Source organism: Ranitomeya imitator, chromosome 1 (assembly GCF_032444005.1).
Source record: "Ranitomeya imitator isolate aRanImi1 chromosome 1, aRanImi1.pri, whole genome shotgun sequence".
In the NCBI taxonomy this organism is placed as follows: domain Eukaryota; kingdom Metazoa; phylum Chordata; class Amphibia; order Anura; family Dendrobatidae; genus Ranitomeya; species Ranitomeya imitator.
The window spans coordinates 581137509-581149737 of NC_091282.1; the positions used below are offsets into that span (position 1 = coordinate 581137509).

The following is a 12229-nucleotide window of genomic DNA, read 5'->3' on the forward strand; positions in this document are numbered from 1 at the left end:
AGAACACAGTGCTGAAGAAGAAATACTCAGACTTAATAAAATTAGAGGTTACTAAGATCTGCGTGTCTGCAGGTACACAGCAATCATCAACCGTGAGTGTAATCCTGTACCTCAGTTTCCTAATAATTTGCCCCATTACCTTCAGTAAAAAAGACTTTGGTTTTAAATTCTTATGGCTGCTTCATGACTCGGGCTCAAATGCACCAACTACTACCATTATCATCATCTTCTGCCTAGATGCAGTTACTGTGCGGACACTGTATTGTGCAGTTTCCGTTGTGTGTGTAATTTGAGAAGGAAAGACTCTTCTAACAGAAAGATTGGCTCTCCATAAGGCCGGTTTCACACGTCAGTGGCTCCGGTACGTGAGGTGACAGAATCCTCACGTACCGGAGCCACTGACACACGTAGACACATTCAAATCAAACATGGAGACATGTCAGTGTTCGTGGGAGCGCACGGATTACACAGACCCATTAAAGTCACACGTTGTCCGTGTGCAGTGCAGGAGACAGCGCTACATTAAGCGCTGCCCCCCCCCCCCCCCCCTGGTGCTGAAGCCGCCATTCATATCTTCCCTGCAGCAGCGTTTGCTGTAGAGAAGATATGAATAATCGTGTGTAAAATCAAGGGGGGGGGGCACAGGGGGTGGGAGGGGGTTTGATGACCTGGATCTTGATTTTACACATGATTATCATACCTTCTCTACAGCAAACGCTGCTGTAGAGAAGATATGAATGGCGAATTCAGCACGATGCAGGGGACAGCGCTAAACTTTAGCGCTGTCTCCTGCACGGTGCATGTGGTACCCAGTGGGCACACGGGTGGCACACATGTGCTGCCCGTGTGCCACACTGATGTGCCACAGAAACGCACGGGAACACGGACATGGATAATTCCGGTACGATTTTTCCGGTACCGGAATTATCTGGATGTGTGGGACTGCCCTAAGACACATCATACCTTCAGAAGTACAACCCTCAGGCACACGCCACATGAGAACGCCACAAGTAATTGGTGTCACAAACAGGATAAATCCTCCATGCTTTATTTTTATTGAAGACTGAGTAAATAAATATTGCTGATATTGAGGGAAGTTGAAGAGAAGATTACCTCAGAAAGTGTCAGTCTTTACTGCTGTAAAGAATTTGTACTACACCTCCCATTGGTTGCTTTACTGAGAACTGTGATCTGATTTAACTGAAATACTCTGTGATTTAAACTGTGCTTTTCTTAGTTGTTGCACAGATATCTTGTATATAAAGTCAGTGCCCAGCAGGCATGAGCAACTGAAGTTGAAATTTTCCAACCAAGTGTGACACCATTCTAAAAACTGCACCCCTCAAGGTGCTGAAAACCACATTCAAAAAGTTTATTAACCCTTCAGGTGTTTCACAGGAATTTTTGGAATGTTTAAATAAAAATGAACACTTAACTTTTACTTTTTTTCACAAAAATTACTTCAGCTCCAATTTGTTTTCTTTTACCAAGGGTAACAGGAGAAAATGGATCCCAAAAGTTGTTGGAACAATTTGTCCTGAGTACGCCATATGTGGGGATAAACCACTGTTTGGGCGCATGGCAGAGCTCGGAAGCGAAGGAGCGCCATTTGACTTTTCAATGCAAAATTGACTGGAATTGAGATGGGACGCCATGTTGCGTTTAGAGAGCCACTGATGTGCATAAACATTGAAACCCCCGACAAGTGACACCATTTTGGAAAGAAGACCCCCTAAGGAATGTATCTAGATGTGTGGTGAGCACTTTGACCCACTAAGTGCTTCACAGAAGATTATAATGCAGAGCCGTAAAAATAAAAAATCATTTTTTCACAAAAATAATCTTTTCGCCCCCAATTTTTTATTTTCCCAAGGGTAAGAGAAGAAATTGGACCCCAACAGTTGTTGTACAATTTGTCCTGAGCACGCTGGTACCCCATATGTGGGGGTAAACTACTGTTTGGGCGCTTGCCAGAGCTCGGAAAAGAAGGAACGCCATTTCACTTTTCAATGCAAAATTGACTGGAATTGAGATGTAAATATAGAAAAACTGACCGAACAGCAATCTAATCTGAACTGGTGCATAACCAAAAAAGTCATATAGCAAATAGATTAATGGCTGCACTCAAAATTAATCTGTGCTAGAGCAAGGAAATGTGTGGTACATGAAATGGGAATAGCATAATGGCTCGTGAAATATATGAAAAAACACATGAGATTCTTACCACAAGATTTGGCCAAAAGTTGTGAGCCCATCCACCAATCGTCAAGGTAATCTCAGAACGGATGGGTACCTGGAATTGAGATGTGACACCATGTTGCATTTGGAGAGCCACTGATGTGCCTAAACACTGAAACCCCCCACAAGTGACACCATTTTGGAAAATAGACCCCCTAAGGAACTCATCTAGATGTGTTGTGAGGGCTTTGAACCCCCAAGTGTTTCAGTTTATAACACAGAGAAGTGAAAATAAAAATTCTTTTTTTTTTCCACAAAAATTATTTTTTAGCCCCTAGTTTTGTAGTTTTCCAAGGGTAACAGGATAAATTGGATGCCAAAAGTTGTTGTCCAATTTGTCCTGAGTATGCTGATACCCAATATATGGGGAGGGAGAGAAGGTTTGGGCGTACGGCAGAGCTCGGAAGGGAAGAAGCGCCGTTTTGGAATGCAGACTTTGATAGAATGGTCTGCGGGCGTTATGTTGCGTTTGCAGAGCCCCTGATGTACCTAAACAGTAGAAACCCCCCACAAGTGACCCCATTTTGGAAACTAGATCCCCCATGGAACTTATCTAGATGTGTGGTGAGAACTTTGAATGCCCAAGTGCTTCACAGAAGTTTATAATGCAGAGTCGTGAAAATAAAAAATATATTTTTTTTTTCCACAAAAGATTTTTTAGCCTCCAAGTTTTTCTTCTCACAAGGGTAACAGGAGAAATTGGACCCCAAAAGTTGTTGTCCAATGTGTCCTGAGTATGCCGATACCCCATATGTTGGGGTAAACCCCTGTTTGGGCACACGGGAGAGCTCGGAAGGGAAGGAGCACCGTTTTTCTTTTTCAACGCAGAATTGGCTGGAATTGAGATCGGACGCCATGTTGTGTTTGGAGAGCCCCTGATGTGCCTAAACAGTGGAAACCCCCCAATTATAACTGAAACCCTAATCCAACCACACCCTTAACCATGACACACCACTAACCCTAATCCCCACCCTATTCCCAACAGTAGATGTAATCCAAACCCTAACCCTAACTTTAGCCCCAACCCTAACCCTAACTTTAGCCCCAAACCTAACTGTAGCCCTAACCCTAGCCACAACCTTAACCCTAATGGGAAAATGGAAATAAATAGATTTTTTTTTTTTTACTTTTCCCTAACTAAGGGGGTGATGAAGGGGGTTTGACTTGTATAGCGGGTTTTTAGCGGATTTTTATGATTGGCTGCCGTCACACACTAAAAGACGCTTTTTATTGCAAAAAATATTTTTTTGCTTTACCACATTTTGAGAGCTATAATTTTTCCATATTTTGGTCCACAGATTCATGTGAGGTCTTGTTTTTTGCGGGACGAGTTGACGTTTTATTGGTAACATTTTTGGGCACGTGACATTTTTCGATTGCTTTTTATTCCGATTTTTGTGAGGCAGAATGACCAAAAATCAGCTATTCATGAATTTCTTTTGGGGGGGGGAGGGCGTTTATACCATTCCGCATTTGGTAAAGTTGATAAATCAGCTTTATTCTTCAGGTCAGTACGATTACAGCGATACTTCATTTATATCATTTTTGTATGTTTTGGTGCTTTTATACAATAAAAACCATTTTATAGAAAAAATTATTTTTGTATCGCTTTATTCTGAGGACTATAACTTTTTTATTCTTTTGCTGATGATGCTGTATGGGGGCTCGTTTTTGCGGGACAAGATGTCGCTTTCAGCGGTGCCATGGTTATTTATATCCGTCTTTTTGACCACTTTTTGTTTGGCGGTATGATAATAAAGCATTTTTTTTCCTCTTTTTTTTACAGTGTTCACTTAAGGGGTTAACTAGTGGGACAGCTTTATAGGTTGGGTCGTTACAGACGCGGCGATACTAAATGTGTGTACTTTTATTGTTTTTTATTTTTATTTAGATAAAGGAATGTATTGGAACAATATTTTTTTTATTATTAATTTATTTATGATTTTTTTTTTTTTTTTTTACTTTGCCCCAGGAGGGGGGGAGGGGGAAAACACAATAAAGTGACAGATCATTGATCTGACACTTTGCTGTGCACTGTGTCAGATCAGCGATCTGACGTGCACATCAGGGAGGCTTACTGGCGCCTGCTCTGAGCAGGCGCTGTGAAGTCACCTCCCTGCAGGACCCGGATGCAGCCCCGCGGCCATTTTGGATCCGGGCCTGCTGCAGGGAGGAGGTAAGAGACCCTCGCAACAACGCGATCACATCGCGTTGCTCCGAGGGTCTCAGGGAAGCACGCAGAGCCCCCTCCCTGCGCGATGCTTCCCTATACCGCCGGAACACTGCGATCATGTTTGATCGCAGTGTGCCAGGGGTTAATGTGCCGGGGGCGGTCCGTGACCGCTCCTGGCACATAGTGCCTGATGTCAGCTGTGATAGACAGCTGACACCCGGCTGCAATCCCCCCCGTGAGCGCGGCTGATCGCGCTGGACGTACTATTCCATCCTTGGGAAGTAGGGCCCACCCCACATGGACGGAATAGTACGTCCAATGGCAGAAAGGGGTTAAAAGACTTTAAAGAGAAAATGCAGGCAATGTCCTGACTGTAGCTAGTGAGCCTTGCACAAAAAATAGAGATATTGATTGGTCAGCTAGGGGGTGCTGCACTAAGGGAAGTAAAGTCTTAGCCTCCCAGTATAAAGAACACTTCTGAGCAGATACTAGACAGGTTAGGAGTTATATTTGAAACCAAAACCCTGTCAGAGTTAAAGATGAGATTCTTTGGGAAAGGACAACAGTCCCATGAATCTTTAAGAGATTTTGCCCTCAGCTTACAAGAATCCTGGTATGCCCTTAACCAAGCCGATTCCGCTGAAGCTGTTAATGTTTTAAAGGAGCAACTTATTGACTGTCTGATACTACCAGGTTATAATTGAGAATGCTGGCACTACAACACCCCGATAGTAATTTTCTGGATTTTAAAGAATCTGTCATAAAAATAGAGTCCAAGGGATAAAGCAGGGGTGGGGAACCTCAGGCCCCAGGGCCATTTACGGCCCTCGATGACCTTTTATCAGGCCCCTAGCAGATCCTCAGGGACTGCATTCTTGGGCTGGGAGGTGTACAGTATTTTGATTACAACCAGCTCATTAATTTATTCTTGCTCTGTTGGCAGATACATGCAGTGTTCACGACTGAACACTGAAGGGCATGCAATGAAAAGATTACGTCCTGAAGCCAGTGCCAGAGTCAGGATGCACATTGAGGGCGGAGTTTGTACAGCCCCCGAAGTATGGTATAAATATTCAAATGGCCCTTGACAGAAAAAAAAGATTCCCCACCCCTGGGATAAAGGCTTGAACGACCAAGAAAGTGCTGTGTTTGCCCCTGCCAAACCTGTTGTTGTTCAGCGAGCTCCCCAACAGGTAGAAGGCTCTACTGAAGAGATACGTAATCATATTGCGGAATTAACGAAAAGTCTTGCACTCCTATGCAAAGAAGTAAAGGAGTTGAAGCATCCAGCCCCCAGACTAGATAACAGTCCTCGTTTTATGCAGAATGTGCCACCCTACAGTCCTGGAGACAACTACTACCAGACGACAGATTTGATTCCATAAGTCAACCGATTTGCCACAGATGCAACCGTAGTGGTCACATAGAAAGGGAATGTTAGTCTTTAAACTGGAATTTCCTGAGACCAAGGACCAACCCTCAGGAGAACAATGCCTAGGTCCAGATGAACCTGACTGGGGCATAAAATATGTCGGCTATCACCTCATCATTCCGATCACCATAGATGGTATCCCTTTCCCAGCACTACTAGACACTGGATCTCTAGTCACCAAAATTCAGCTACCACAATATAAACGCTATTGGAAAACAGACCAGATACCAAAAATTACTACGGCTGACCTCAACATTATTGCTGCTAACGGACAACCTTTTCCTCAAGTAGGCTACTGGACAGCTGCTTTTGAAATTGGCAGAACTGAACGAAATGAACAAGGTCTAATTGTTGTCGATACGGGAGAAGACAAATTCCCCCCTATAGTTTTAGGGATGAATATACTACAAAATTGTTTTGACAAACTGATTGAAGGCATGACTTGCGCTCTTAGTGCTGCATCCCCCACGAAGATGAATACCATTCAGAAGACACTTCGCATTCTCGTTAGTCATCAGCAATTAACCAATTCAGGAGGGGAGATCGGCCCTGCTAGGATAATGGACTCCAGGCCTGTAACTATGGTGTGGTGCAAAACCAAGATGGGTCTAAAGGGTCAGGACTATGAAGTTCTGGTTGAATAAAATGAACACCAAAATGATAGTCATTAGAGCTGCAAGAAGTTTGCCTACTGTAAGTCACGGTCTTCTACCTGTAAGTCTCAAATTGTGGGGACCTAACTGTGACCCTGCATAAATATATCACGGTAGCAAAACTGAGTAGACAATTTTTTAGGATAACCTTCAAGAATCCCAATGCTCTTGAGCAAAAAGATAGAGTTGAGTTGCCAACGGATATCAGCATATATTCAGCAAGGTTGCCTTTGACTTCAGGAGAGTCCGTAAAATCAAGCACCCAATTCCAACTGGTTCCCATCCTCCAAACAAACAAAAGTAAAGACCTATAACTCCATCCATGTACCAGCCAATAAAGATGATGATACAGGAAATGAAGGATGCTGATATGATTAAGGACAGTCACAGTCCTTGGGCCGTACCAATTGTTCTTGCCAAAAAGGATGGGAGTATTCGTTTTTATGTTACCGCAAACCTAACAACATTACCCACAAAGATGCATACCCCTTGCCCAGAAAAGAAGAATCATTGACTGCCATGAAATCAGCAGCCAATTTCTCCACCCTAGATCTCCCCAGCGAATACTGGCAAGTACCAATAGCCCCAGAGGACCAAGAGAAGACCGCATTCACTACCCCCATGGGTTTGTTTGAATTTAACTGCATGCCCTTCGGCCTGTGCAATGCTCCGGGAACCTTCTGGAGACTCATGGAATGCTGTTTGTGTCATACGAATTTTGAAACTGTGCTACTGTATTTAGATGATGTAACGGTCTATTCCAAAACCCACGAGGAACATCTCCAGCATCTTGCTGAGGTCTTTGAAGTTCTAGCCGAGCATGGCCTGAAAGTCAAACTGTTCAAGTGCGATCTTCTAAAATCCAAGGTCCAATATTCTAGGGCATGTAGTTAGTGCAGAAGGAGTTATTCCTGATCCTGAGAAGATTGCTGTGGTAAAAAACTGGATTATACCAACTACCATTAAAAGAATTTCACGGATTCCTCGAATTTGCTAGCTACTACAGAAAATTCATCAAAAACTTCACTCGGATTGCTGCCCCATTACAAGACCTCCTAAAAAAAACGACAACCGTGCCGGAAGACGTACAAAAGCCCCTATATTCAATGGACTCCAGAGCTGGAACAGTCCTTCCAAGAACTTAAGAGGAAGTTAACAGAAGCCCCAATCCTTGTCTACCCAGACTACAATATCCCCTTCCACCTGTATACAGATGCCAGCTATCTGGGACTAGGTGCAGTGCTAGCTCAGATCTAAGATGGCAAAGAAAGTTATAGCTTATGCCAGCAGAACTCTCCGGCCAACCGAGAAAAATGATCAGAACTACAGTTCAAGTTGGATTTCTTTGCATTAGTGTGGGCTGTCACTAAAAAATGTAAGTATCACTTAGCTACAACCCCCTTCATCACTATCACTGACAATAACTCATTGTCCCAGTTACAGACTGCTGAACTTGGAGCCCTTGAACAGAGATGGGCTTCTCGCTTGGCTAACTACCAATTTATCCTGAAGTACCGAGCAAGCCGATCAAATGTCAACGCTGTTGCCCTGTCCAGGTTGCTCATAACAGAAACACCCCGTTATGACAAAGACGAGAGGGAAGAAGTAGAAATGCCTAGCTTCTATTCCTATGTTACCAAACAGAATGTGCAGAGAGTCAAATGGAACCCAGCTTCCGAACCTACTCAAATCCACGGTGAGTCGCAATTGGGCTGAAATCCAGGAGGGTAGAACTTTCAAAGCCCTGTGGAGGTTACTAGAATCTAGACTCTCAAAACTGCCTGTGGGCCACAAACAATCTGAGCTAGAACTCTTGATTATGGCGACAGAAGAAGTGTCTGCAGTTTCACAAGGGAGTGCTTGTTTGACGCACCGTGAACGTCCAACACTCATGAGAGAGTGTTTCAAGTAGTCGTGCCCAGACAAGATGCCAGACTCATCCTAGAGGCCTACCACAACCAATCAGGACACTTTGGCTGCCAAAAGACTGATATGACCATCCAAGAACACTTCTATTGGATAGGAATGCGCCAAGACATTGAGAAATAGTGCAGTGAATGTGTTTCATCCCATCGAAACTCACCATCCTCTGAAGCTCGTTGCCCTTGACCATGTGAAATTGCAAGCCAGTCGTACTGGATACTTCTATGCTCTGAACATTATCAATCACTACACTAAATTCGTTGTGGCTGTCCCTTGTCAGGGATCAGACTGCTTGGACCACTACCACAGTATTTTGGAAACAATTTGTAAGGCCTAAGGCTTGGTTCCCATTGCGTTAATGGGAACGCGCTAACGGACAGCGTCGTACGGCGAAATTAACACCGTGCAACGCGTCTGTTAGCGCGCCCATTCACGGCAATGGGAACGCGCAGCACTAGCGCGTGCCATGTTCGGCACGCGCTAGCAACGCGCCGGTGTTTCCTGGTGCGCCGCGGACGCTGCTTGCAGCGTCCAAGGCGCGCCCGCGGTCCGTTCCCCGCTCTCGCAGATCGGGGGATCTGTGAGAGTGGGGACGTTACCGCGACCCCGGGACGCGGCCACATAAAAACATTGTGTTAGCGCAACCCGCTAGCGCTAAACGGGTTGCACTAACGCAATGTGACCCTAGCCTTATGGATACCCCGAGCAGATCCGTACAGATCAAGGTCCCGTGTTTGAGTCAGAGTTAATCCAAGAACTGTGTGCACTCTATGGCTGCAAGACACTTCGCACAACTGCCTACCATCCCCAAAGCAATGGACTATGTGAAAGGATGAATAAAACTTTGACGTTAAAAAATGTTCCAGCCAAAGAAAGACAAGAATGGCCTGAGTTGCTAAAAGAGTTAACTTAACTGTATAACACCATCACCCACTGCTCCACCGGTTACACTCAATATTACCTGATGTTTGGTCGTCCAGGGAAACGGTCTGCAGACTTTCAGCTAAATGTTCACGTGGAAGATCACGCTAATTCCCTAACACAGTTAGATTGGGTGGTAGACCACTGAAAACATCTCCATGAAGCTAACAAAATTGTGGAAGACCGAATGAAAGCTGTCTACCAAAGGCAAGAGGATTTCAATGCAAGGGCCAAGGCAAAACCCTTACAAGTAGGAGTCTGGGCTTAAAAGAACCACCGCTCCCACAAACAAGATGGCCAGTGGGAATCATACCCTTGAAAGTATATAAAATTGTCAGAGAGGACACTCAGCAAGAAAAGGTGGTCCATCGTAGCCAGATCAAGATTTGCATAGCCCTGGAAGTTCTGGTCCCACCAGTTTCTAATCCTATTGCACCAAAAGAGATTTCCAGAACCCCCACCACACAGTTTATTTGGCTTTATGCACTGTCCTCAGTTTATGCTGCCTTAGCCTCATTCTCATTTAGAGGATTCTGACATAGTTCCTACATCCACCCAAGAAGAAAGGGAAGTGCCTCCTCTGCGGAGATCGGAACGAGCGACCTTGGGACACTTACCCACTCGTTACTGGGTTGCTCACTACTAATCTTGCAGGCAGTACTGGCAGTTAAGCCATGGCAGTTAGACAGGACAGGAGACAGGTAAGACACTTTAATCTTTCTACTCCATGTTCATTTGGAACAGAACAAATATTCACCATATGCATTTGTATAATCTATATCCTGGCTGCTGCATTCACTCACGTTCACCGCCCTTGCATTAACTGTATGCACTCCATTCATATCGGACCCTCTGTCCTTTCTTCTATGTATAGCACTCACGCTCTGTTCACATTGCTTAACAGCGCAGATACATTCAGCCCCGCCATCCAACACAAGAGGCGCTCTCACAAATCACGTAACCATCTGCTCACTCTTTCTATACTCTTTCTCCTAGTTGCTGGAGACATCTCTCCCAACCCTGGCCCCCCCATGTTATAGCCAGTCAAACCTCCCAACTGCTAGACTCAGAAACCCCTCTAACCTTATTAATATACCCTGCATGCCTTCTGCCTCTTTTAATTGTGCCCTTTGAAATTCTTGCTCTCTGTGTAAAACTCCCTTTCATCCATGACTTCTTCCTTTCAGATTCTCTTAACCTCCTGGCTCTTACTGAAACCTGGATCCAGCAGTCAGACACTACTGCTGCTGCTCTCTCATATGGTGGATTACACTTTTTTCATATCCCAAGATCGGACAACAGAGCAGGTGGAGGAATTGGTCTGCTTTTATCACCCAAATGTACCTTCCTAGTTATCCCCCAAGTACCCTCACTTGTCTTCCCTTCCTTTGAAGTCCATGCTGTCAGACTCTACATCCCCTTCTCGATGCGAGTGACGGTGGTGCATCATCCTCCCGGCCCCTCTCATCATTTACTGGATCACATTGCCACCTGGCTTCCACACTTTCTCTCCTGTGACATGCCCACCCTCATCATGGGTGACTTTAACATCCCCATTGCTTTTCCCCTCTCCCCATCTGCTTCTCACCTTTTATCTCTAACCTCCTCTTTCGGCCTCTCGCAGCATACTAACGCATGAAGACGGAAACTCCCTCGACTTAGTCTTATCCCGGCTTTGCTCAGTGGACAATTTCACAAACTCCCCTCTCCCGATCTCTGACCACCACCTTCTTTCATTCTCTATCAAGAACTGCCATCCCGCTCAGGTCACCCCCACTTTCCACACTTATAGAAACAGGCCATTAACACCCAGAAACTTATGCAGAGCTTGAAGTCCTCATTGGCCCCTATCTCCTCCATCTCATGTCCTGATAATGCACTGAAGCATTACAATGAAACCCTCCAAAGTGCCCTGGATGAAACTGCACCTCCTACACATAGAATAACTCTGCACAGAGGGCGACAACCGTGGCCACGCTGCAAACACATTTCCTACAGCGGTGCTCCAGGTGTGCCGAACATCTGTGGAGAAAATCTATTCTAACCGAACATTTCATCCATTATAAGTTTATGCTTAAAACATACAATTCTGCCCTTCACGTCTCCAAACAAACCTATTTTAACACCCTCATCACCTCGTTGTCCAATAACCCTAAACGTCTCTTTGACACTTTTCATTCCCTACTCAACCCAAGAGTGCAGGCCCCAACCACGGATCTCCGCGCTGACGATCTGGCCAATTACTTCAAATAAAAAATTGACCATATTGGACAGGAAATTATCGCCAAATCCCTTCATACCATGCACGGTCCTCCCTCCCCCACTGCATCCAGTTCACTCTCTGACTTTGAACCAGTTACACAAGAAGAAGTAATCAGGCTCCTTGCATATTCTCGCCCGACCACTTGCACCAGTGACCCCATTCCGTCACATCTCCTCCAGTCCCTTTCCCCGCCTGTGACCTCTCACTTAACAAAAATATTCATCCTCTCTCTCTCTCTTCCGGTATTTTTCCCTCGTCATTTAAGCATGCCATCATACACCCATTACTTAAAAAACCATCCCTCGACCAAAACTGTGCCGCCAATTATAGACCTGTCTCTAATCTTCCCTTCATCTCTAAACTCCTCGAACGCCTGGTCCACTCCCGTCTTATCCGCTATCTCTCAGATAACTCTCTTCTTGACCCTCTTCAATCTTGTTTCCGCTCTTTACACATTTTAGTGAAACTGTCCTCACTAAAGTCTCTAATGATCTACTAACAGCTAAATCTAATGGTCACTACTTGATGCTAATTCTCTTGGATCTTTCCGTAGCATTCAACACTGTGGATCATCAGCTCCTCCTCACTATGCTACACCTCATCGGCCTCAAGGACACCGTTCTCTC

At 44.9% G+C, this 12229-nt stretch overlaps 1 protein-coding gene across 8 annotated transcripts in view; it reads right to left on the bottom strand.

Moving 5' to 3' along the window:
• LONP1 (lon peptidase 1, mitochondrial) overlaps positions 1-12229 on the bottom strand; it is a 480916-nt gene that overhangs the window by 312542 nt on the left and 156145 nt on the right. For 4 of the 8 annotated variants that reach the window (XM_069767867.1, XM_069767865.1, XM_069767866.1 and 1 more), the window contains one exon: positions 2225-2293. The exons of the other annotated variants lie outside the window; for them this stretch is intronic. In XM_069767867.1, the coding sequence (XP_069623968.1) occupies positions 2225-2293 (69 nt within the window). The remainder of the gene's footprint in view (positions 1-2224; positions 2294-12229) is intronic. 8 annotated transcript variants of the gene reach the window in all.